This window comes from Scyliorhinus canicula, chromosome 18 (genome assembly GCF_902713615.1).
Source record: "Scyliorhinus canicula chromosome 18, sScyCan1.1, whole genome shotgun sequence".
In the NCBI taxonomy this organism is placed as follows: Eukaryota; Metazoa; Chordata; class Chondrichthyes; order Carcharhiniformes; family Scyliorhinidae; genus Scyliorhinus; species Scyliorhinus canicula.
Window position 1 is genome coordinate 109,378,833 of NC_052163.1, and position 26,137 is coordinate 109,404,969.

At 43.4% G+C, this 26,137-nt stretch overlaps 1 protein-coding gene across 4 annotated transcripts; it reads right to left on the reverse strand.

The window, feature by feature from the left end:
* Positions 1-413: 413 nt before the first annotated feature.
* Positions 414-25,838, reverse strand: LOC119953768 (diencephalon/mesencephalon homeobox protein 1-like). Of its 4 annotated transcripts, none has more exons than XM_038778383.1 (5): positions 25,756-25,838; positions 10,554-10,787; positions 6,618-6,796; positions 3,376-3,643; positions 414-863 (listed from the first exon to the last, which is right to left on the reverse strand). In XM_038778383.1, the coding sequence occupies exons 2-5, from the start codon at positions 10,720-10,722 to the stop codon at positions 502-504; spliced, it is 978 nt and encodes a 325-aa protein (XP_038634311.1). In that variant the 5' UTR covers positions 10,723-10,787; positions 25,756-25,838; the 3' UTR covers positions 414-501. The 4 variants fall into 4 exon arrangements, with proteins under 4 accessions (XP_038634311.1, XP_038634308.1, XP_038634310.1 ...); XM_038778380.1 differs by lacking the exon at positions 25,756-25,838 and adding an exon at positions 16,816-16,923; XM_038778382.1 differs by lacking the exon at positions 25,756-25,838 and adding an exon at positions 16,783-16,917.
* Between the last annotated feature and the right edge of the window lie 299 nt (positions 25,839-26,137).

A 26,137-nucleotide genomic window follows, 5' to 3' on the forward strand; every position in this document is an offset into this window, starting at 1 on the left:
ACATACTCCCATGTTTTAATTCAAAGTCCATCTGTAAACTTTAATGGCAACCTGAGACCAAAACCGCATTGGCCTAATCTGCCCCACACCTCCCCCCCCCCCCCCCCCCCCCCACCCCCTACTCCATTCCGCTGCAGTCCTATTGGCATTACAGCAGGAGCCATCCAGAAAACCTGCAAATCATTGGTCCCGATAACAAAAAATATGATTTTTTTCTTTATTTTGATGGCTCTGAAATCATGCAAATGTTCACATGTAGCAGCCGAATAGTGACCTTTAATTGCCCCCTATTATCGTTCTGCTTTCTGAATGGGGGGATTGTAGTTAAAAAATGCATTCTTCAGTAAAAGGTCACTTATTCGATATGGAGACAATTGTTTGGCGTGATAGTTAAATTAAACAACAAAAATGTATTTCATTGCAAACTCATTTTATTTTTGTTTATTTTTTCACTATACAAAATGTCTGAGAGCCACAGGTTCAGTGATTAATACAAATTCTTTAGTATTGGAGGTTAAGACCCAGCACATTGACCCTTTGCTTGCAATGCCGCAGGCTCCCCAGGCTGCTGGGTTTCGGGATCAAGTCTGAAAATTTATGGGAATGGTGAAGGAGTGAGGCGGGACAAGTATCTAGTGTACGGGAAACCCTCTGGTAATACGAGGGGTACAGGACGGGTGCCGGGTTAACATTCAGATTTGGAGCACTGATTCCATAGTGGGACTCTGGCACAAAAGCACTCGCCAAAGCCATGTGACGCTGAATTTGATCTTGGAGATCTGCACCATGTTGTTGCAGAGGAGAATATTCCGGAAGCTGAATGCTGACGTTTTCATCGATGAGCCCAATCTTTTCAGTGGGACCTGCAGGAAACATATTATTCAGAGGGTAAGATTATTTTTTTAAAAAGACGATAAATCGAAATGCCCCCTGTTCCACGAAAAAATGAAACCGGGGTTCACGCATGACCAAGCCCGACATAGCCTAAAGATAGTTACACGGGAAGATTCCAAATGAAAACTACACGTCTCAGCATAGCTTTTCTAAAAATAATTTAGAGTACCCACTTAATTTTTTTTGCCAATTAAGGGGCAATTTAGCGTGGCCAATCCACCTACCCTGCACATCTTTGGGTTGTGGGGGTGAAACCCACGCAGACACGGGGAGAATGTGCAAACTCCACACGGACAGTGACCCAGGGCCAGCATCGAACCTGGGACCTCGGCGCCGTGAGGCAGCAGTGCTAACCACTGCACCACCATGCTGCCCTCATCTCAGCATAGCTATGGAATAATTCATTGAAGTGGTGAAGGAATGATTCTAGCCTTCTCTCGCAGACCTCCCCATGGATAATATCAGTCTTTAACCTGACCCCTTTGCTGAGGATGGTGCATAGCTCTCCTTAAATGGAATCAGGTTTTAAAAAAATTAGTCAGGATACCGGTGGTGATTGACTGGATCTGCTGGGTTGCCCTTAAAGGGACAATCACCACAGTACCCATACCTGATTTCTGTTTCCTGGTATTTAATGGAAAAGACACTTATGAATTTTGGCCGAGGATAAGTTCAAATACTTGCGGTGTCGCCCTCTACTGTTTAGTAATCTACCTGCACACTCAGTTCAGGTGTGATGCAAGGCAGACTTATTTTTAAAAGGGACCAGTAGAATAATTACCTCACGTGGCAAGATTTTAAAACTTGCACAATCCATAAACTTCAGTCAAGTTTAATTCACATGTTATTCAATGAGTACAATGATGATTAATTTAGCAGCATAGAGACCTGTGCCAAATCTGCATTGCCAGTCAGGCCACCTGTAAGTTTGTTGGAGCTAGGGCAGCACTGTGGCGCAGTGGGTTAGCACTGCAGTCTCATGGTGCCGAGGTCACAGGTTCGATCCCAGCTCTGGGTCACTGTCCGTGTGGAGTTTGCACATTCTCCCCGTGTTAGCGTGGGTTTCGCCCTCACAACATGGTAGCACAAGTGGATAGCACTGTGGCTTCACAGCGCCAGGGTCCCAGGTTTGATTCTCCGCTGGGTCACTGTCTGTGCGGAGTCTGCACGTTCTCCCCGTGTCTGCGTGGGTTTCCTCCGGGTGCTCCGGTTTCCTCCCACATTCCAAAGACCTGCAGGTTAGGTGGATTGGCCGTGCTAAATTGCCCTTAGTGACCAAAAAGGTTAGGAGGGGTTATTGGGTTACGGGGATATGGGGGAAGTGAGGGCTCAAGTGGGTTGGTGCAGACCCGATGGGCCAAATGGCCTGCTTCTGCACTGTATGTTTCATGTTCAACACAAAGATGTGCAGGGTAGGTGGATTGGCCACACTAAATTGCCCCTTAATTGGAAGAAAATGAATTGGCTACTCTAAAATTTATAAAAAGAAGTTTGTTGGAGCCTTGCTTTTAGGTGATGCCGGCAGATTTCAGACATCTCAACTGTCAGATATTGCTTCATGTTCTTGAGCTGGTATTAAATTTAGAAACAGAACTTCTTTCAATTTTTGCCTGGTCTAAGTAGAAGTGGGTGTTTTCTCTCAATGTTTACAGACAAAACTTGCATACGGCCTTTTATTACCCCTGAAGCATCCAGATCCAAGCAGATCCAACAGCTGCCCCACTCAACACAGATCAATTTCAGTGTAATAGCCTAAAGCAGGATGAGAGGCCCTGCTTACACAGGTCGAAGGCCCAGTGTGTGTTATAGGCAGCTGCCGGGAGTGCCTGATAAATAATGTGACTCCATTTCAAGTGGGATATTTTTCAGGCCTCCTTATGGCACAAGTTGATGATGCCCGAAATTGCGTCTTTTAAACCCATAAAACAGGCGCACGATCCAATCACTACCCCAGTGAACTCCACAGCAGATCCACAACAAATCAAAAATTGTTCATCGCTTGTGGCTCATATAATTCCGTAACTCTACAGTTCTGATGCATTGCTACTTTACTACAAGGTAATTGACAACAAAAGCGTGGAAATGTTTGGGCAAAACTAAAAATCATGATAACAGGTGTGGTGATCCACCACTGTGTAAATATGTGTGTGCCTGTATTAGGGGATGTACAGCAGTACCTGTACTACAGGTTTGTCGGTAGCCCCTGCCGGCTAGCTCCAACCACAGGGAGCAGTATAAATATTCATGAGTTCTCGAGAGCTGCCATTCTACCAGCTGCAGTCGAAGGAGAAACATCTCACGGTAATAAAGCCTCTCTTGTACCGATTCGAGTCTTTGTGTGCAATTGATAGCGCATCAACAGGGCGCAAGATGAATGAAATTGCATTCTGTACACAAACATTTCACATAGATACAAATCACACATACAACAACATACAGCCTGAAGAGAGAATCTGAAACCATGCAGTTTCAGCTTCTTACGTTTGTTTGCTGTAACAATGTGCTTGGCTGGCTTTTCTCGGTCAAGCTGTCGTGGAGCCGGAGTCATGCTCCGAATTACAGGTGTAGATGTGTTGTCCACGGAGTCACAGAATTCTCGGTCTTTTTGTTGGATGGGATGTTTGTCTTTTTCCAATTTGATTTTTCTCTCTCTCCCGTCACCTTTCTTCATCCATTCCATTGCAAACCCATCTTTCTCTGAAATGCGTTGGTGCTTACGGTGCTTGGCTCGTCGATTTTTGAACCAGACCTAAATCGGGTGAATAATTTGTATTTTTGTTTAAAGACATCGACTTATTCAACAGATAGTTTCGGTCTTTCCGACGGTCATTTTCAATCTGTGAAGCACATTTGGGCCAAAATCCAGAAGCCATGTTTCTGGTGAATCCGAAAGCAATTCAATTCCTACTTTAAGGACTTTACAAAGGAAATACTTACCTCCCTGGCAAACGGTCTCCTCCTCAAGACTGTGGCTTTGGGCATGAGGAACTTGTTTCCTTACGTTAAGTTGCCTCGGTTCAGAATTAGATTATTCAAGGCCTGGATTTGCATTGAATGCACCTCACCTGCATTGCTGCCAAAACTCTCATCAACACTTACATTACCTCTAGATTCAACTACAAAGTCCTGCTCACCCATCAGCTTATTCCCAGCAGACAGCTGGGAGGGCCCTAAAATGAAAACTGGGAAAACTCAGCAGGTCTGGCAGCAGCTATAGAGAGAGAAACAGAGTTAACGTTTCGAGTCAAACATGACTCTTCTTCGGTGAGGAACCTGACTTGCCTTTGCATCGATTTCAAGATCATCATCCTGATTTGCATTAACGATTGAGTCTATGAGGGGAATGTTATTTTTGCCGTGAATTTAAAGGATGTATAATCAAGTGAGCCAGAGCTCTGGGTTCAAGTCCCACTCCGGAACTTGTGCTAAACAGTGGCCAAACAGTCTGATTATCAACCTGCCAATCCTGCTAATGCACCATGGCAGGTGGTAAGTGCGGCAGAACCTGTAGAAGGCAACAGCAAATCACTGCCGTTCCTTGCCAAGCATAACCATAGATCAACATGGAAAGTGCATGGTCGCCAATGCTCACTAATGGCAAGGTATCTGAAAAGAGAGTGAGAATGATAATGGTCAATGCATTTTGCACAATGGAAATAGGGATCATGTGTGGATGAGGAATACAAATTTGGGCAGAATTTTCAATAGCTCTGCAGTACCTACACACAGCAAGTGGCTTATCAGAAATTCACAGATGCGCAGACCATGATTGGTCTAAAGTGCTGGATTTCAGACATTAATTCATAACCTTTATGCATAATTCAAATCAAACAAAGTTAGGGCTGTTGATTTATGGTGACTGGAACAATAGCAAATCCCGGGTAAATTCAATAAGATTCCAGGACTATTACCAAAGTTTTGGAAATTGCACCTGCCTGTCTATTTCCACCTCACTGGCTTCAAGCAACTAAATTGTAACATTCCATTTTTCAATTACTTGAGTTTCCAATAATTTTGTTTGCGTTTTGGGAATCAGATTTAATCCACTTTTCGGAGAAAATTATTGATGCATAATATCTTTCATTAAGTCATGGATCACCTTTAAGGTAGCACAGCGGTTAGCACGTTTGCCTCACAGCGCTAGGGACCCGGGTTTGATTCCAACCTCAGGTGACTGTGTGGACTTTACACATTTTCCCTGTGTCTGCGTGGGTTTCCTCCGGTTTCGCCCCCACAGTCCAAAGATGTGCAGGTTAGGTGAGCTGGCCATGCTAAATTACCCGTTAGCATCCAAAGATTAGGTCGGGTTTCGAGGATAGGGTGGAGGAAAGTGGGTCTAGGTAGAGTGCTCTTTTAGCGGGTCGGTGCAGACTTGATGGGCTGAATGACCATCTTCTACACTGTAGGGATTCTACGAGTTCTGTTGATGATATTGTAGAACTGGCTTGGGAGCAATACTGAGCCCAATATTTTGAGAGATATAAATTTATAGATAGTTAAATCTGCAAAATTATTGTAGAAACCAGTGTTCGCCATGAGGCATCTCACAGTCAGTTTCCAAAGTATTTCAACATGCCAATAGAATTGACGGATAAAATATAGAATTATATAATAGTTACAGCCACAGGGGAGCCCATTCAGCCCATCATACCCAGCTCTCTGCAAGAGCAACTCAGCTAATTCAATTCTCCTCACCTATTCCCCGTAGCCACGTTAATATTTTCTCTTCAAATAATCTGACTTTAACAGCATCTTCTTCCTTGGTAAAGGCAGATTCAAAGTATTCATCTAGTACCTCAGCCATGTCAACTGCTTCCATGTGTAAATCCCCATTTTAGTCCCTAATCGGCTCCAACCCTCCTTTTAAAAGCAACATTATCATAATTACTTACAACTGTTCCTCAAATTTGAATACGAGCTAATTTACTATTGTAGGTATACTCAATTTCTCTTCATAAAAACACAAATGGGAACTACTCGTCTCACAAAATACATTGACATTTTCTCAATTTAATTTAGCTGGAAGGTCCAGCATCGTTAGACATTTTCCACACTGATCGATTATGTTCGCTAATTGGCTAGCAGGAATGCATCGTCATTGAAAGGATGGGGACAATGTTACAATTTCCTTTCAATCCACCCCACTGATAATATAACTATCCGCTATAATATAGATATCCATAGGTAATATAACTATCCATAGATAATATAACTATGTACAGATAAAATAGCTCACCATGATAATGTAGCTATTTATAGCAAATATAGCTGTCCTAATAATAATGTTTATTATTGTCACAAGTAGGCTTACGTTAACACTGCAATGAAGTTACTGTGAAAATCCCCTAATCGCCACACTCTGGCGCCTGTTCGGATACACGGAGGGAGAATTCTGAATGTCCAATTCACCTAACAGCACGTCTTTTGGAACTTGTGGGAGGAAACCGGAGCACCCGGAGGAAACCCACGCAGACACAGGGAGAATGTGTAGACTCCGCACAGACAGTGACCCAAGCAGGAATCGAACAGGGGTCCCTGGCACTGTGAATCCATAGACAATATAGCAATCTATCTGGTATTGAACTGGCAATGTTCCTGCCCAACAATGGGCAGTTTCAGAATGGGGAAATCTTGGTATTCAGACGTGCAATAATGCGACCAGAAGGTTGACACCCAGGAATTATATCAGGCACCCTATACTCTCTGACCTTCCCTGAATTTACCTGAATTCGTGCCTCTGGCAGGTCGACGTACATTGCAAGCCGCTCCCTCATCTCCACATCAGGATAGTGTGTTTTCAGAAACGCTCGCTCCAGTGCCTCCAGCTGTTGGGTGGTAAAGGCAGTTCTGCTCCGCCTCTGTTTCTGGTGAGAACTGCCATATCTCGCTTCTAGGATTATTTCTGCCAGACATCAATAAACATCAGTTTAAGTAAAATAAAGTCTGAATAATTCTGTCTTCCTAAGCAAGGGTGGCACCACTTTTTACACTATTGAAGACCAGCCGTGGTCCTTGCATAACTTTTAAAAAAATTGTAGATGTGAATGACTTTGATATTTATTGTTACTGATTCTGTGGGAGTCGTTCATCTTAGAGTGATCGTTTTTTTACAAACTTCCAATTTCATTAAAAGGCATCACCGTAGAATTATGTACAGGAAAGACCAGATGAGAGTGGGAGGTGTTTTTTTGAGAAGATCATTGGTAAACCAGATTGGTTTTAATATAAGCTAAAAGCGTCATTGGAGATTTTTCAGATGCCAACCCAAAAAATTTTGAAATGTATTGCATCAAGTTCAACTGCGTTGCGGGTTGAACTCATGACCTCTAGGTTTCTAGTACAGTGCCGCAATCAGTATTCTACCACGTCCAAATATAACACATAGTACAGCTGTGATGAACAAAGGAATTTCAGATATATCATGTTATATGAATTTGGTGCAGTGAGGCTTAAACGTCTGGGTTAGTGTGTACGACTGCTGCAGTGTGTTTTTAAAAATCCTGGTCTGCAAGACAGCTAGGCTTTTTAGGAGCCAGAGGTGCAATTAAAGCATCGTAAAAGCTTGGGATAATGGATTTCTGTTTGGATCAAGAGGGTTCCCTGGGGAGTAGTACATTTGGGGAAATTATCCATTTGGGAGACAATGGGTCGGACTCTCCGATTTTGAGGCTATGTCCCCACGCCGGTGTGGGAATGGTCACCAATCCTCCCTTTGGCCGGGGCTACCATGCCGGCAGCATACAGCATCTGGCTCTAGCACCCAAAACAACCCGGAGAATTGCCAGGTCTGTGGCCGTGCATGCGCCTGGTGGCAGCCTGCAGCGGTTGCGCCGTGCTACACGAAAATGAAAATGAAAATTGCTTATTGTCATGAGTAGGCTTCAATGAAGTTACTGTGAAAAGCCCCTAGTCGCCACATTCCGGCGCCTGTCCGGGGAGGCTGGTACGGGAATCGAACCGTGCTGCTGGCCTGCTTGGTCTGCTTTAAAAGCCAGCGATTTAGCCCAGTGAGCTAAACCAGCCCAGTGAGCTAAACCATGACACCAGCCGCTCGCAGGCCAGGCCCGCTAAATACCCCTCCCCCCCCCTTTGGCCAGCTAAATACTCCCCCACAGTGTCCCCAGCCCCTGGTAAAGTTCCCCCTACCCACGGATTGGCCCTCCCCTGACTGTGGATGTGCTGGACTGAGACCGCAGCCGCCATGCCGCGTTCCCGACGGATGAGACCACACGGGACCGCCGGTCGGGGGCGGAGCATCGGGGACTTGCCTCAGGCAATGTCCTGAGGGTGTCAATACGCCGCTTTGGATGGACGGAGCATCGCGAAAGCTGCGCCACCCCCAATTTGGTCTTGAACTGTGATTCTCCAGCGATTTCGGCATCGGTGACCGGAGAATCCAGCCCAATGTTCTCCCGCCGGAGGTGATCTGCTCTCTAGGAGTACAGATCAGGAAGCAACTCACTATCCCTCGCCCAACTAATTTATGCATGGTGAGGATTATGAGGAATTCCTGCTATTGTGTGTGAGCGGCCAGATAGTGAGGTCCTGTGGTTGGCCAGCACCCAAGTCCTCACATCACAAATCAGTCCCCCACCCCCTTCCCTTACCCCAAGTACAGGGGTGACCCAATCAGCCCCCCCCCCCCCCAAGAGACTCTTGAATAGGGGACCACCACAGAGACCCCCTAAATAGGGGGACCCTCCAGTGACCCCCTAAATAGGGAGACTCCCCCCCATAGAGAGTTCAGTTGGGAGCTGGAAGATAAACTATGAAGACAGTTTCTGAAGACTTCAGCTGGAGATCCTGCATTGTTCTGACAGGCATTATTCTGACATTGTTCTTCAAGCGGTCGCAAAAGATCTCTTTTTCTCAAAGTGGAGTATCCAAGACACCTCGATATGGCAGGTATTCCCGAGTGCTAACTGTATTTAAAAGTGGATTTAGATTTGAGATGGTTCTGTTGTTTGAATGGACGTAAAGATAGCAGTTAAGGGTTATTGCGTCAATGTATTGTGCAAGGGCTAATTTTAAGCTATTTCTTTACGTGATGTTAAAGATATTTTAATACTCTGTTGTAATAAAGTTTGTTTAATATACCACATCCCTAGTTTGTGTAAAATCACCCCTGGAGTGAGGTATCCTTTCCTCACAGTCTTACAAAATTAAAGTTAAATATTGGGGTTTCTGTCCAGTTCCCCGTCACTATTGGAGTCTAGCCTGGGATTGTCATAAAATATAAGAGGACATTTAATTTATGGCCAATATTTGCATCTTTATTGAGTTCCGAGATTACTCCACAGTGCCAGGAGAGGTTAGTAACACAGTGTGGGTACTTGCACCTTGATGGGCGGGAACAGAGCAAGAGGGAAACCTCAGTGTGTCGTCCCTGAAAAGAGAGAAAGTGAGAAAGGGAGAAAGGGAGAGAGAGAGAGAGAGAGAGAGAGAGAGAGCGAGAGAGCGAGAAAGAGAGAAAGAAAGAAAAAGAGGGAGAGAGGGGGAGAGGGAGAGAGAGGAGAGGGGGGAGAGGGAGGGGCGAGATAGAGAGAGGAGAGAGAGCAGAGAGAGTGAGAGAGCAGAGAGAGCGAGAGAGCAGAGAGAGTGAGAGAGAGTGAGAGAGAGTGAGAGTGCAGAGAGAGTGAGAGTGCAGAGAGAGAGTGGGGAGAGAGAGAGAGGGGAGAGAGAGAGGGGAGAGAGGAGAGAGAGAGGAGAGAGGAGAGAGAGAGGAGAGAGAGGGAGAGAGAGAGAGAAAGAGAGAAAGAGAGAAAAGAGAGAAAGAGAGAAAGAGAGAAAGAGAGAAAGAGAGAGAGAGAGAGAGAAAAAAGAGGGAGAGAGAGTGGAGAGAGGGGAGAGAGAAAGAGGAGAGAGGAGAGAGGGAAGAGAGGAGAGAGGGAAGAGAGGAGAGAGGGAAGAGAGGAGAGAGAGAAGAGAGAAGAGAGAAGAGAGGAGAGAGAGAGGAGAGAGAGAGGAGAGAGGGGAGAGAGGAGAGAGAGGGGAGAGAGAGGAGTTGGAGAGAGAGAGAGGAGTTGGAGAGAGGAGAGAGGGGAGAGAGAGGAAGGAGCGAGAGAGGAGAGAGAGAGAGAAAGAGAGCGTAAAGAGAGAAAGTAAACTTGAGAGTAAAAAATAGATTAAAATGAGAAACGAAAATCAAAAAGAAAATAAGACAGAAAAGACAAGACGGTCACAGCAACAAAGGAACAATGGCTAATATAATGACAAAGTCAAATATTTCGGCTGAATATCCAGAATCTCTTCTTCAAAAGGGTTGACCTCGGTAATGACCCATTGCAGAAACTTTCAGGAAGCATGATGTTGAAAGGGGAAGGAGAAAAGTTACTGAAAATGCAGAGTGGTTGTGAAAATAACATGGTCCATTACAGAAAACGACCAACTTAATTTCTAATGAAACCAACTGAAATGACAATTGAAATGTGATAATGAAGTGACAGCGTGGTGGCTATATTACCGGACAGGTAATCCCAGATTCTATAAAGGTGCCCTGGGTTATCACCAGGTTTCGAGGCACAAGTGACAACTCCGGAGGCAAAAGCTGATCAAAAAAGTTGCAAAGTCCGAGTCTTAATAAAGCAATTGAATGATGGTCATCAGTTCCAATCTCATTACCTTCTCTCTTACCCAGTGCCAGAAAGATGGACACTCACCAGCTAAATGTTCAGCCACTGTGAGAGTTTGAATGAATGGCTGCTGCTCTCCTGACTGCATTTGCTGCAACTGGTCGTTCCCCTGGTGGTACAGGTAAAACCCAGCCGCCAGCGAATTTATGCTCTGCAGACGATGGCTGTTCCCTCTGTAATAATACACCGCGTTCATTTTATTTGGGACACTTTGCTATGCAGAGAGTTGAAATTAACTCTTTATACTTTCCAAATTAGCACCTAAAAGAGAAAAAAAATGGAATTATTTTTCTTGATGCAGTAGATATTTTAAAGAATCCCTACAGTTCAGACCGAGGCCCATTAGGTCTGCACCGACCCTCTGAAAGAGCCCCCTGTCTAGATCCATTCCCCCGCCCTATCCCCACCTAACATTTGGACGCGAAGGGGAAATTTAGCACGGCCAATCCACCTAACCCGCACATCATTGGACAGTGGGAGGAAACCGGAGCACCGGAGGAAACCCACACGGACACGGGGAGAACGTACAGACTCCGCACAGACAGTCCCCCAAGGTAGGGGGGCTGTCCCCGGTCCCTGAGAGGCAGCAGTATTAACCACTAAGTGTTACCCTTGTTTGGCATCTTCCCACCTCCTCCTTGTGCCTGCACTGGTTCGAGGGGAGACAGAATGGTAATTATTTTCTGTACTGCAGTTAGTTGAACAGGTTTTCAGTTGACAGAGCATTCATTAATAGACATGAACTTTCTACTTCTTGATAGATCACTGGTTTAGCTAAGGGCTGATTTAGCTCAAGAGGGCTCGACAGCTGGTTTGCAATGCAGAACAAGGCCAGCAGCGCCGATTCATTTCCCGTACCAGCTGAGAATTCTGAATTCTCCCTTCTGTGTACCCGAACAGGCACCGGAATGTGGCGACTAGGGGCTTTCCACAATAACTTCATTGCAGTGTTACTGTAAGTCTACTTGTGACAATAATAAAGATTATTATTATTCAGTGGTAACTCTCGCACCCAGAGTCACAAGGTTGCGAGTCAAGCCTCACCCCAGGGAGTTGACCACACAATCCGGGCTAACGCTTCAGTGCACTGACCTAGTGTTAAACTGCAAGAATCCTTTAGATTCAGAATTCAACCTTTGTCTGTCTGCTTGGGTCAGTATAAGGGATCCCATGGCCGAATTATATCTGACAAACAGTAGGCGAGTTCTCTCAATGACCTTTTCCAATATTTATCCCCAAGCTAAACATATTGGGCGTGATTAACTAAATGGGAACAAAGTCCCATAACAAGCACGTTTAGCCGCGTGTTTCCTGGCGCCGATGCCGCACGTAATCCCGTTTTGCACACCGAGGGCCTCCGCTTACCGGAATTCCTCAGTGTAGCGTAGAGATATAAAAATGGCGTCCTGATCTCCGAGACCCCCGAAGCAACCCCTGTCCAACCCCAGGGCCCAACGCACTAGGGATGACTAACCCGGTTACCCCCACATCCCCCCCCCCCCCCCCCCCCCCCGACACCCCTCGGGGCACCCACACCCATGCTAAAAATGTCAGCGTGCCATCTTGGCAGTGCCAACCTGGTATACTGGCCATGCCCCTGCCAGTGCCAGACTGGCATCCAGGTGGCACTGCCAGGGTGCTAGGCTGGCACTGACAGGATGCCAGCAGTGCCAGGATGTTACCCTGCCCAAAGGGCATGGACCTAAGGGCCTTTGAATCCCTGGGAGACCGCCACGAGTGCTGTTCCATCTGGTCCCCGTTTGTGGAGATCCCAACTCTTCAGGTAACTGAGGAAACTGCTCATTAAAGTGAGACTAGCTGCCTTGCTGTAATATCCACATTTGCTAAAAATGGGCAGGGTTCACCTCGCAACGTCTCGCCAGATCGCATTGGATCTCGCGAGGCGTTACGAGCCAGGTAGATCCCGGGGGTGGGGTCACCCGGCTTCTATCGGCCACGCTGCACCGCAGCAAGCTGATTTTCGGGTACAGTGTGGCTAATGTTTTATCAGTAACCTTTGAGACTTTGCTATGTACAAATTGGCAGCAAAGTTTCCCGCAAAATTTCTCTGCAGTGCAACAGTGACTATAGTTCAAAAAGTACTTAACTGCATTTGGAGAATTCTGAGGTTGTGAAACATAAAATGTCAAGTATTCATTCTCCAATAGCAATTGAGCAACTCAAAGTCAGGAGACGTCATTTTATAACTACAATCAAATCCATTTCTATCCAATATAGACTTAAGAAAGTTCATTTAGAAACAAGATTTTTATGAGTCCAGTTTTCCAGATTAATTTCCATAGATAATCTAGCCCATTTTAATAAAACTTTAAATGTAACATTTGGACAAACCGGACAATACTTGAGAAAGATCATAGGTGTTGAGTGGGGGGGGGGGGGGGGGGGGGGGGGGGGGACATTAAATAGGTAAATACGTGGAAACCCATCACCAACCTGTCACAGATTATATTGCTCTGGAAGTGAAGGTTTATGATGATAACATTTAATTGAACCGCATCTCTTCAGAGATCCTGGGAAACATTTTAATTTAATGGCTGCCAGCCAGATTTCCCAAGGTCAGAAACTCAGCCACCAAGAGGAAGCGGGAATTGGCGGACACGGCAGAGAAGCTCTTTGTTGATGAACTTTTTGTGGGCCAAGAGGAGCAGGAGTGGGTTGCCTACACCCTCAGGCAAATCGGAACAACTGAGGGAAGACTTGCAATATCATTCCATAGTCTCAAGAATTATGGTTGTGAGCTGTTTGCTGTACAACTTTGCCTTAGAAAAAAGTCTTATTTTAGACGCTATGGAGGAGAGAAATGTCCAGTAACAGCAACAAAACATAAATCCAGCAGATGAATAGTGGCAGCTTCATGAGAATGCAGAGGGTGACCATTGCATTCATATTCCTCTCAGACAGAAGACATCTTCTTGCCTATCAATTATAGTCACTGCATTGACACTCCAGCTTTGGTAGCACAGTGGTTAGCACTGTCGCTTTACAGAGCCAGGTGTTATGGGCCAGGGTTTAGAGAACCCCAAAGTGTATCATGGAGTTCACCTGGCCCACGACTTTGACTAGATTGTGGTATGGGGAGCACACGGTTCACTCTATAGATGTGGTGCAGCAGACATTTAAAAGTAATTTTTAAAGCAAAACAATGTTTATTCTATGAACTCAGTTAACCTTTTTAAAACATACAGTGAACATCTTAGCAACCATCAATTCAAATACATCCCCTAAGAATCTAACACTAAGTAATCCTTAAACTTTCCTTTTAAAATCCATAAGACAAAAATCCTTTTCACAGAAGCACATCAGGTTTACATTCGCTACTGAGAGCAGTTACCATGTTGAAATCACCAAATGGACATTCGTAAGCTTGCAGAGATTCACACACACCCTGCTGTGATTGCAGCTTCTCCAAAAGTTAAACGAAACTAAAAAAACAGACACACAAGTTTTTCCTCAAAGCGAAACAAAAAAGCAGAGCCAGAGCTCAGCTCCACCCACTACAGCCACTTGAGCAGATACACATTTCTTAAAGTGACATTCCCATGACATGGGGACCTGGGTTCGATTTCCGGCTTGGGTCACTGTCTGTGCGGAGTCTGAACGTTCTCCACGTCTCTGTATGGATTTCCCCTGGGTGCTCCGGTTTCCTCCCACAAGTCCTGAACGATGTGCTTGTTAGGCGGATTGGACATTCTGAATTCTCCCTCAGTGTACCCGAACAGGCGCCGGAGTGTGGCGGCTCGGGGATATTCATTGCAGTGTTAATGTGCACCTACTTGCGACACTAATAAAGATTATTATTATATCTTCACTCTTGACACGGTACCCAGCCAAGCCTCCAATTTATATTAGGAAAGCAGACAAAAAAAAACAACAATTTTTCAATTTGTAAACTGAGGAAAGGATATTTCACCTCCAGGAGAGATTCCACTGACAGACAGAGATTTTTTGTATTAAAACAAACTTTATCATTAACATAAGATTAACATTAACATCCAAGAAAAAAAAAGTGTTTCAATTAACAGTTAAACTGTCCTTACAAAAATTTAAGAAAGGATTTTGAGCTTATTTTCCCATCTACTTCTAAAATTTCAATTAAGCAAAATCCCCAAACAGATCAAATGCCACTTATTAATAAAGTTAACACTTAGTGGCTTACAGATTTATTCACAAACTCCTTGGAGAGAAGCTTTCAGAAGTCAGTCTGAGAAACACAACTCCTTTCCTCAGATTCCAGAGCAGAATTCGGAAACTGAAAACAGATCCAGTGCAGGGCTGAAAAAGTAAACTAAAACAGACCAAGTTCCCTCCCATGAGTGACATCACGCCCTGTCTAACCTTTAACCCCTTAATCACAACTTTAGCAGACATATAATCTGGATATCTTAAACTAAAGTTATTTTAATAACATTACTGCAACAGACTCAATGCAACATGTATGTAAATCTCCTACATTCATCTTCACTCTGCAAAGATGCAACAATCTACAAGCCTCCACTGTGCTGCTAAACTCAGCACTGCAAACTCATGCTAAGGAAAGAAACTTCTATGTGAATAACTTTAAAAACACCATCATTTTATTGACAATCTGAGTGTGCGGTACTGATGACGTACAATAACAACCCGGTGTCTGCAGCTGTCCCATAGTAAGAATAACGATAAGTGAATATAACAAGCAACTATATACCATGAATGACTTTCAATGGGGCCAAAGTGGATAATGTTGTGAGTGAGGAACATTTCCAAGCAGAAGCTATGGGTATAAAATACACTGACTCACAAAATAGGGAACATTTCCTTCTCTACAATCAGACTCGCTTTGTAAATTACTTTCTAAATAAATGACATATCGATCAGAGCAAGGTTACAGGTATGAAGCAGTGCAAATGGATTTCCTTCTGAGTAATTCTAATATTGCAGTTTGAGCCTCACTATCACCGGCCTTCATAATAATAATCTTTATTGTCACAAGTCGCTTACATTAACACTGCAACAAAGTTTCTGTGAAAAGCCCCTAGTCGCCACATTCCGGCGCCTGTCCGGGTACACCGAGGGAGAATTCAGAATGTCCAAATTACCTAACAGTACATCTTTCAGGATTCAGAGGGTGGTGAATATGTGTGAATTCTCTACCACAGAGAGCTGTGGAGGTCAAATCACGGAATATATTTAAAGAAAGGAATAGATAGTTTTGCCAACTCCAACGGCGTCAATGGGGATGGGGAGATTGCTGGAGTGTGGCGTCGAGATAGAGGATCAGCCATGATTATATTGAATGGCAGAGCAGACTAGAAGGGCTGAATGGTCTATTCTGCTCTCATTTTCTATGTTGGAAAGCTAGTTAGGAAATAGTTAGTGTCACCCAGTGCTTACGTTATAATTGGGGCTTTAATTGACCAGACTGACTGTTTGATCGACGGCACACACACACACACACATAACAAGGGAATACAGGTGGCAGTGATGTTGGAGAAGTGATTATAGAACTCAGTAAAATTGGAGTTGAAGAAGTTCAGACCCGTTTTTATTACAGATACCATCGGAGCTGAACAAAGCTTCCTCCTCACAATATTGCATTTTTGATCACAAGTCTCAAGTTTACTGGGCCAAACCTTATTTCAAATCTCAGCGAAAGAAACCACTAAAAAGCGCTGGGAAAAGCAGTCACAACCTGGGGGATTCCCAGGAGGAATCTGGGAGAAGGTGAAAGGAGTCAGTTTGACAAGACGCAGCTCCGGTGGCGTTTAACCCCCTCCAGCCCGGTGTCTGCTGACTGAGAAACCCAGCGACCCTGCCTTACCCGCCCTGGCTTCCAGTTCCTCTCAATGGGAAGGTGTTACCCAGGGAATTCAGGAAGCATTGCACTCCCACCAGCTGCAGTGATCCAGTCCACACCTTCCCTGTGCTGCTCACTCAGGGATGGCCATGGGGAACACACTGGTAGTTGTTTTCCATTCAATTCTGTAACACATCCAGCACCCCAGCCCAGAACCAGACAAAATAACTCTCCCAGCAAATCAGATCATTCAAACCCGCAGAGAGATCAAAAATATTTACGCTCCAGGTCCGGGGAGAGAGATAAGTGACCAGATTTCAAACTGGAAACTTCTGTTTCATCTCCCAATACACTTTTTTTTCTTCTAATCTCGTACACGAGGTTTAAGCATGTCTCAAATCCTGCGTGATAATATATATCAACAATCAAATAGAATCGGATTGAGATCAAATCTCTCCTTACAGATATTTCACCGCATTCTCGGGTCTTACTCACGGTTCTGGAGTTTATTTAATCTTCCCAGCGAGAGTCAGCCCACAGTTTAGCGAGGGTTCGATCCCCCAGACACGGTTATTTATAGCCTTGCCACTCGCTCACTTTCCCTTGGCCAGGAAAAGACAGCCAACTCCCTGAATTCCTGCTCCCAGCCAATGGGAGAGGAGGTCTGAGGGGAAAATGCAATCGCATAAATGAACCAATGACTCCTCAGGGGGTCCCATCCCCCCCCCCCCCCCCCCCCCAGCCAGAGAGATTGGCAGTGGGTCAATCCCTCATCTGGGATTCAAGCCCAGGTCCTCCCAACAATGGTTTGTGTGGCAACAGAAACACAAAATCAGATCACATCAGCTGTTCGCCTTGTTCCAGTTCCATGTTTGATACAAGGTCTGTGTGTGGGTCACAAACACAATTTTAATTTCATTTCCAAAATAAATGGAATGCTACACAGCTCTGCACGAATCATAGGAATCGGGGAATCTGTACCTGCCAGTGAGACCCAGCTCCATATCCCTTCCCTTGCTCCATGCCCCTTCACATCTTTTGTTATTTAACTAAAATCTATCAGTCTGGGGTTTCAAATTAATATTTTTCCCCCCCAACAGTCGCCCTTTGCGAGAGAAGGTTCCAAACTTCATAGAACGCCTGCAGTTGCAAAAGGCCATTCTGCCCATTGAGTGTGCACCACATTCTACCCAAGGACCACGCCCCCATTTTATCCCCATCTAACCTGCATATCTTTGGACTGTGGGAGGAAACTGGAGCATCTGAAGGAAACCCACGCAGACACGGGGAGAATGTGCAAACTCCATACAGTTAGCCGAGGCCAGAATTGAGGCATCAGAACTGTGAGGCATCAGTACTAACCAGGTTTGGATTGTCTCTGACTCCCCAACGAGCATTAACCCCCCCGCCACTCCACTCATATTGCATTTGAATCTTTTTAAGGCAGAGTTTGGGCAGATTCTTGATTAACAAGGGGGCAAATGGTTATGGGGTAGATGGGAATGTGGAGTTCAGATTACAACCTGATCAGCCTTGATCTCATTGAATGGCTTAGCAGGCGGATGCGCAGAGTTGCCTCACACCTGCTCCTATGTGGTTTGTAGCCTTTGATGTTCCCACTCCCCACAGAATCTCCCCCATGGTCTAAGCACCTCCACCATTTCCTCCACAAACCCCTTCTCTTTTAAAAAGCTTCCTTTAAAAAACTACTTTTGAAACCAAGCTTTAAGCATGGCCTTCTAATCTGTCCTTTGGTTCAATTCCTTATTTTGATTCCTCTACCTCTGTGAAATGAAGTAGGACATTTAACCAAGTTAATCCACAGGATTGGGAAATGGCAGAGAAGCTTAATCAATCAAGGTAGAAACCACCAAATGTGATATTGTCTTTCCTCTTCACAGAAGCCGATGGCCTGTTGTGTAGTTCCAGAATTTTGAGTTTTTCTTTGACAGGTTTATTTGCTGTGTATTACTTTTAAGTTTGTGCGTTTATGAGAATATTCTAAGCACCTCTGGTGTGAATTTAGCCTTCAAGATGAACTACATATTCAACCAATATTTATTTTTGTACTGAAAAACAAATTAAACGTAAAAATGATACAAAATCAATTTGTGCACATATCTTCAATAACTGTAGTTATTTATTCTGACAAATCAAGTTCATCTCCAATTGACCCATGTATACAGAAAACTTACTTTTGAAAGACCAAATTGGTACATAACCTGGCCACATCTCGAGTTTGAATATATTTTCTGACAAATCAAAGGGAATTGGCCTGCAGATTAAAGGACTGGCTACAGAGTAAGAATAAAGATCTCGACAATTAATGGGTTTCTGTCCCATTCATAATGACTGCATTTCGTGGTCAAATCCGAAATATCTAAGTTTCCGAAAACAGGAGCGGACAGCAATTAAAACCTCAATCTGCATTGAGGTGATGTTAAACTAGCTCTGGCTTAATCAGGAGCCCTCACTGCACAATAGGACAGGCCACTATGACCTTGAATTAAACTACCCGATGGGGTTTGTCAGATTAATCGCCACATTGAAACTGGATGAACTTTATTTTAGTTGGGAGGAGAGTGGGCATTAAAAAAAAAATGCTTAAAACCCAACCACGAAAATTGGCAGTGTGAACTATATTTGACGTTGGAATGTAAAACTTGTTTAAAAAAAACAAAGTTCAGTGAATACCTAGAAAGTGAAACATGGACATGTAAAGGTGACAGCAATCAGCAAACCCATGCTGCAAAAACAAAATCATTCCCAGTAAATGTGGGCTGAAGGTTCAGCACACAGCGGTCCTCCTGCTCCATGGGAAGTTAATATTGCCACTGATCATTGCAAAAAGGGGCGAGAAATATGGAAACCGATTGAAAGCAGGGTTTGGGGGAGGGAACAATGACAGAGGGCAAATCTGCAGACATCCCTCTCACTTTCAAACGAACAGGAGAAGGTTCCCCCATCAGTTCATTCTGCACAAGGAGTCGCTTTGTGCAACCCTAATCCGCAACCTGCACCATTACAAAAAAAAAGAGGTATTCAGGGATAAACGTGCAACTAAATCGCCAACTTTCCTAGCGGCAAATCTTTCCTAATCCTCCCGTGTGGCAAAACAAAGGCCCTTGCTCTAATCTGCTGCGTTTAAAAGACTTGGAGATTTGGGAGGGTTGAAGGATCATCTAAACGACCTACTTTGTTGGAAACTAATGAACGCTGACAGCCGAATAGGGCTGGCGGGCGCCCAGTTAGGGACATTTATTGATCATGTTACAAGACACTTATTAACGAGAAGGGCCAATTTATTGTGAGCTGGATGAATTGGCCAGACAAAAAAAAACCCTGACCAAATTTAGCACATTTTCCATTCTGAGCACCAGTGTTTCTAAGAATTAATGGGATTTGCTGCCAACTTTGTTCTTTCTCTCGGTCACATTTTGTTATTTTGTGAATGCTTATTCGTGCCCCCATTGCACTGTCTGAAATGGTAACTAAACTCCAGAGTGTGTGGGGACAATTAAACAACCATCAATATAAACTCGGAGGGACTTCATTCAAGAAGTCGCCACAGAAACTAAAATACTGCAGACCCGAGACTTTGGAATCAAAAATTAAGTTCCCGATTTGCAGGAATGATTCCAGCGTTTTCTGGCTTTGATGACTTGATATATGTGGACTTGTTCACAAGGTCAACATTGGAGAGGTCAGGAAGTGATGGACACTGAAGCTTCTGGCTGCCTCCATCAAGAAAATCCCAACTCAGAGTAAACATTTTAATATATATCTAAATTAAAATGACATCGTTTGGTGGGGCAATCGGAGAAATGTAAGCATATGATGCAAGAAAAATTATTTTAAAAACGTGCTGTTTGAGCAGGTTAAAAATGCTGTCTCTCGTTGTCATTTTACTGAATTACCTTTTTGGTGTTCAGTTTAGCAGTGTTACCCCCGTTTTACATTTTCAATCGATGCAGATCCTTTCAAAACTACCACCGTACACAATTATTTCCCCCATCTCTACATTTCCTTTTTGTTTTGAGGTTCTGAAATACATCGCCACCTGACTCCACATATGATCCCTACATGTTAGCTTCTGATCTACTCGTTTGCAGTCCCCGCCCGAAAGGACGAGACATCTCTATGTCACATCAGGACCCCATTGTATTGCCGCCTCCTCCTCCACTGGGTGGGGGTGATTCACCTGGGTCCTTCTCTGTGGCATCATCCCCACTTGCACCCGCTGCATTCTGTCACATGTCTGACCACTAACTGAGGTGATGCAAAACCTTTGCCACTGTAACATCACTGGCCACCTTTGGACACATACATGCAAGCCAGCAATTTCCAATTCAGCAAATGCTGCAATTCTGGGGATGATCGAGCCAGACAAGATCGCGCCCTGAAATTGATATCCCAGGCTATTTCTTTGCCCACAGACTCTTTTGCCCCCTCCCCATTCTGTCCAATTTCCGCCAGTAGCTATGTGCGACAGGCACACCGATCTATATTTTGCTAATCAGATTTGAGGCTGAGGCTGATGGCAAGCTCTGATAATGAGTACAATCTCAAGCGAGACTGAGTTTCAAGCTCCTCATCCAGTTCATATATTTCTAACTTCACACTATGGACTATCAATGTCACCACTTATCCTTCCCTGATGCGAAAAGCCTCGATCTATTCCTTATTGTTATTCACCAATGCTCTGGAGCTGTACCTCACTGTTCAGTTTGGGGATTTTTTTCTCTCTCTCATCTTCTTATCCTTGAACGTATCGTTTTTCTATCATTGAATGTAACTTGATTGGATAACTATTTAAACTTTTGATAATGTGCCCAAGAAATGTCTAATATCTGCTTCCAATCCCTGGAAATATTTTATACCATCATGTGTCTCGCTTCAGTCTTTGAAAGCAACACAGCAATGAGGAACCTAATTTTAAGATATTAAATTTATTTTGAAGAATTAACAGCTATAGTGTTATCCATTCATCCACCCAGTTTCTCAAACTGTTAATTACACCTAGCAGAGAGCAAAAGGTCCAAAGAGCTTTACAGATAAAAAAGGACTTGGAAGTGTAGTTAGTCATTGTTGTAATGCAAGAAATGGGCAGGCCAGCAGCACGGTTCAATTCCCGTACCAGCCTCCCTGAACAGGCGCCAGAATGTGGCGACGAGGGGCTTTTCACAGTAACTTCATTGAAACCTACTCGTGACAATAAGCGATTTTTCATTTCATTTTCAATTTGTGCATAGCAGGATCCCAGGGAGAACAGTATGACCACGACCAAATCATCAGGTGTTGATTGAGAAATAATTAATAGCCAGGACACCCGGGATGAACTGCCCCACTCTTTCAAAGTGTTGCTATGGAATCTTCTACAAGCAAAATAGGGTAAACAGGGAACGACAAGCAAAACACTGTGTGCGGCAGCTGGAATTTGATACAAGTAGAGGACACGGGAAAAACTCAGGACTGGCAGCTTGTCAGGAGAGAAGCAGAGTTCATATTTTGAGTCCACCGGCTCTTCGTCGGAACTGAGAGGAAAAAGAATGTAGAAACTGCAACAAAAAGTAGCAACTTTCAGAACAAAAGACAAGATGGCTTGGTGTGAGAAGGGTGTTTTGAATTGAGGTAATATATGTATGGAATATCCTTTAAAAAAATAGAATGGGGGGGGGGGTAGATTTTGACCTTTCTCCTGCATCTTAATTTGCCAAACTCAACATTGAGTCCGGAGAGCTGCAACATGCCCAAATGGAAGAAGAGATGCTGCTCCTCCAGCGTGCTCTGAGCTTCGCTGTAAAGGACGGATATATGGGCATGAGAACAAGGTGCTGAGTTAAAATGACACACAACAGGAATGTTGGGGTCATGCTTGCAGACTAAGCGAAGGGGTTCCGCAAAGCGTTAGTCTCCCCTGGTTGTTTGGCAACTTGAAGAGGAAGGCCAATCAACTGATCAAGTTTTTCCAAGGTTCGCTGGAGACTGGTGTGAAGCACTTTACTAAGTTCCTTCCTGCTCCATTGAGTCACGCGTGTTATACAGAGCCAAGCAAATTATCTTAAATAATAAGTTACAAGAGATGACTTATTGCATACATGACAAAGAATTATTGCATGTTCTTGGTACACTGAAAACTACTTGTGCAGACCTGCATTTAAAGAACATTCTAATACAGTTCCATATAGGCTCACAAAATGTCAAAACTGCAAATCTAGTGCAATGGAACATTGCCTTGCGAGAATAAACATGGGTTGACAACGTGAAATGAAAAAAATGAAAATCGCTTGTCACGAGTAACTTCAATAAAGTTACTGTGAAAAGCCCATAGTCGCCACATTTCGGCGCCTGTTCGGGGAGACTGGTATGGGAATTGAACCGCGCTGCTGCTTTAAAAGCCAGCGATTTAGCCCAGTGTGCTAAACCAGTCCCTATCATGATCGTGATTTCGCAAATGGGAAAGCAGTGTCATAATGCATCAATTTCAAAAGGAGGCCAGGGCAAAATTGGTATAGTTTTGATTTAGCAACGATCATTTAAATTCGGTCACAGTTCATGAGCTGCTTAAATATATAAAGAAAGGCAAGATTCCTGTGCTAAGCTTAGTTTGATGCACGGTTGTTGGTTTTCTTCAGTTAAGGAATGAAAGATTCCAGAATCAACAAAATTCAATTTATGCATTCAACAAGAAAGCTCATTGGCTAGTAGCTCTATTTCAACCCCAAACACTGGGTTAGGAGCTGGGCACTCCATTGCTTTTTATATTCAGTTGCCATCAATAACTTATGTAGTTTTCCATTGCCCCACTGAAGCTTCGCTAATTTTGACACTGTATAAATGCCCAAATTGAATGCAGTATGATAGCACATTGAATTCCTTTCCAAGAAAATATCAAAAAAAGAGCTTATGGCTTTCAAAACCTCAATCTCAGAAAGGGGTTCAGAGCAATGAAGTACTTTTGAAATTAGGTCACTTGTATGAACAGCCAATCTGAGCACAGGGCTGGCAAAACAGCATTGAAATAATAACCAACTTGTGCCATTGATGTTGGCTGAGGGATACATGTTGACCAGGAAAGTGGACGACTCCCTCACTCTTAGCATGGTGTACAGCCACCATAAAGGCTAGATGGGGGCTCTATTTAACATCTAATCTGAAATGGAGCACCTCTGACTTTGCAACACTCTGAAATGCCAGCCCAGATTAAGTGCTCAAGTATCTGGAATGATAATGCAGAACTGTTTCAAACCCCAAGAACAAAATTTGATATGCACTCTCCCACGTGTAGCAAAATAACTTCACAAATTGCAAATGCACATTTGAGAGCCCTATACAAACATTTTGATCTCCAAACACTTGCCTGAAAAAAGGCAAGATGAAAAAATATTTTTTAGAGAAAGCACGTTTACCTTTTTAACTAAGAGATTAACAAATACATCTTGAAGATGCCCAAGCATTCATATACTGTAGTGCTTAACATAGCAAATGGCACAAAATCAAGACATTATAGACCGCCACATTTTGATGACTGCAAAACTCAGGTATTGTAATGAAAAGCTTTAAGTACAGATGAAAAAGCCGTTTGGACCATCCTAGTTTATCCAACAAAAACGTATATTCATTTTGCATCTTTAATAAAACAAATATCAGAAGGAACTTTAGTAGAGCATTATAAAGCAATATTTGATACCAGTCACATAAGGAGTTCAAGGCAAATGACTAAAAGTTTGGTCAGAGGTAGGTCCTCAGGAATAATTTTATAAGGAGGTAAGAAAGGTAAAGAACTGCCTCACGGAGGCGAGGTCCCAGGTTCGATCCCGGCTCTGGGTCACTATCTGTGTGGAGTTTGCACATTCTCCCCGTGTTTGCATGGGTTTCACCCCCACAACCCAAAGATGTGCTGGTGAGGTGGATTGGCCACGCTAAATTGCCCCTTAATTGGAAGAAAATGAATTGGGTACTCTAAATTTATTTTAAAAAAGAAAGTTAAAGAAGCAGAGAGATTTACAGTTGGGAATTCTAGAGCTTAGTTAGGGCCTTAGTAGCTGAAGACATTGCCACCAATTGTAGAGCAATTAAAACCAGAAATGTTAAAGTGATTAGAATTAGAGGAGCACAGATATCTGACAGGGATGTGGGCTGGAGGAGGTTCGAGATAGAAAGGGAGAAGTCCAACAAGGAACTTGAAAACAAGGGTGAGATTTAAAAAAGAATCAAATCCCCTCTAGCAAGCAGTTTTTCTACTCCTTAATTAATTAAAAACCCATGTCCAAGATTTACACTGAACTCAAGTTTAACCAATGGCCTTTCATTTGGAACTTTGAAAAATACTTTCTGCAATGTGTTTGGAGGTCCAGCGGAATGTCACATTCTCAGAAGTCAAGATTGGTCAAGCAGGAGCTTCTTCTAAATCAAAGTTGACATCAATGTGCTACATTATTATTGCACTAATAATCTGAGTTTATCCCTGATAATAAATTCCATGATTTTACTTAAAAATGAATAATGTCACCATGACTTAGCTCACTGGGCTAAATCATTGGCTTTTAAAGCAGACCAAGCAGGCCAGCAGCACGGTTCGATTCCCGTATCAGCCTCCCTGGACAGGCGCCGGAATGTGGCGACTAGGGGCTTTTCACAGTAACTTCATTGAAGCCTACTTGTGACAATAAGCGATTTTCATTTCATGTCTTGGCTCTTACTTTTTTCTGTTGCGCATAGGTTGATGGCAGAGAAAAGTAACCCACAATTAATTGTACCCCCCATCAGTTTGACAAAAGTGGAAACATTGAAGTCCACAGAAATGCACGTGTTCTAACCTGTCCCAACTATGAGCTAATCAATTTAAAGGAAACTTAACTGGTTCACAAAAATGGGTATTATTTGTTTCATGATTCTTAGCCAATAGACAGAGTCATTAAAGAACTGAAACATGTAAATGTGCATGTTGTTTAGTTTCAAAATTACAATATGGTGCACATCTTCAATTCAGATTAGTCATACTGAATCCTCAACTGTATTTTCAGAAATTAAATATATTGGCAAATTTATATAGCGCTTTGCAGTAAACTTACATTCCAATATTGTTTAAATCGCTTTATAAAATCCAACATTGAAATTGAGGTGGGCATTTTAAAAAAAAAATGTGGGGCAGGTGAAAACTTGGGTTTCTAAAATTTGCATCAGCTTTATTTTCCTACAACAGATGCTCAGCCAATCTGTCCAAGGTTAATTTGATAATCACCAATCAATATAGAAATTAACATTGGTATTCACTGGTCAGTTAAGCACTTAAAAGCTCTTTACTGCTTTGCAAAACTCAATTGGTGATCAATACCACCACAATGTAGCCTTTCAACTTTAAGAAACAGATGACAACATACCACGTGGTTCCATAAACACAATAAAGAAAAAGTTAAAAGACTTCCTGATTACCAAAATTGATCTCCTTGGTCACCTATAACCCTAAAGGTCATGGGCATTGTACAGAGGTCAACAGATGAGGCTATCCTCTGGAAAAAAAAACATGGGGCAGACTTTCACCCAAAACCTTTTCTATCCAACAGGATATAAGTAATAACAGTTTTAAGATAAAATGTCAGTAACTGTTTAAAAGGACTGCAATGTATTGAAATTCTTCAATTAAACAAACTGCTGCATTGGTGAGTGACTTGTATAAGAAGTTTTAAAAATATTAGCAATTAAAAAAAAAGTTAAGACATTATTCTCCTTTAAATTTGTTTAGAAGCAGACTTTAAGTCACTGAATATCTTGCATTTATCCACAGTTCTGCAAGCAAGGGAATGCAAATCAATGA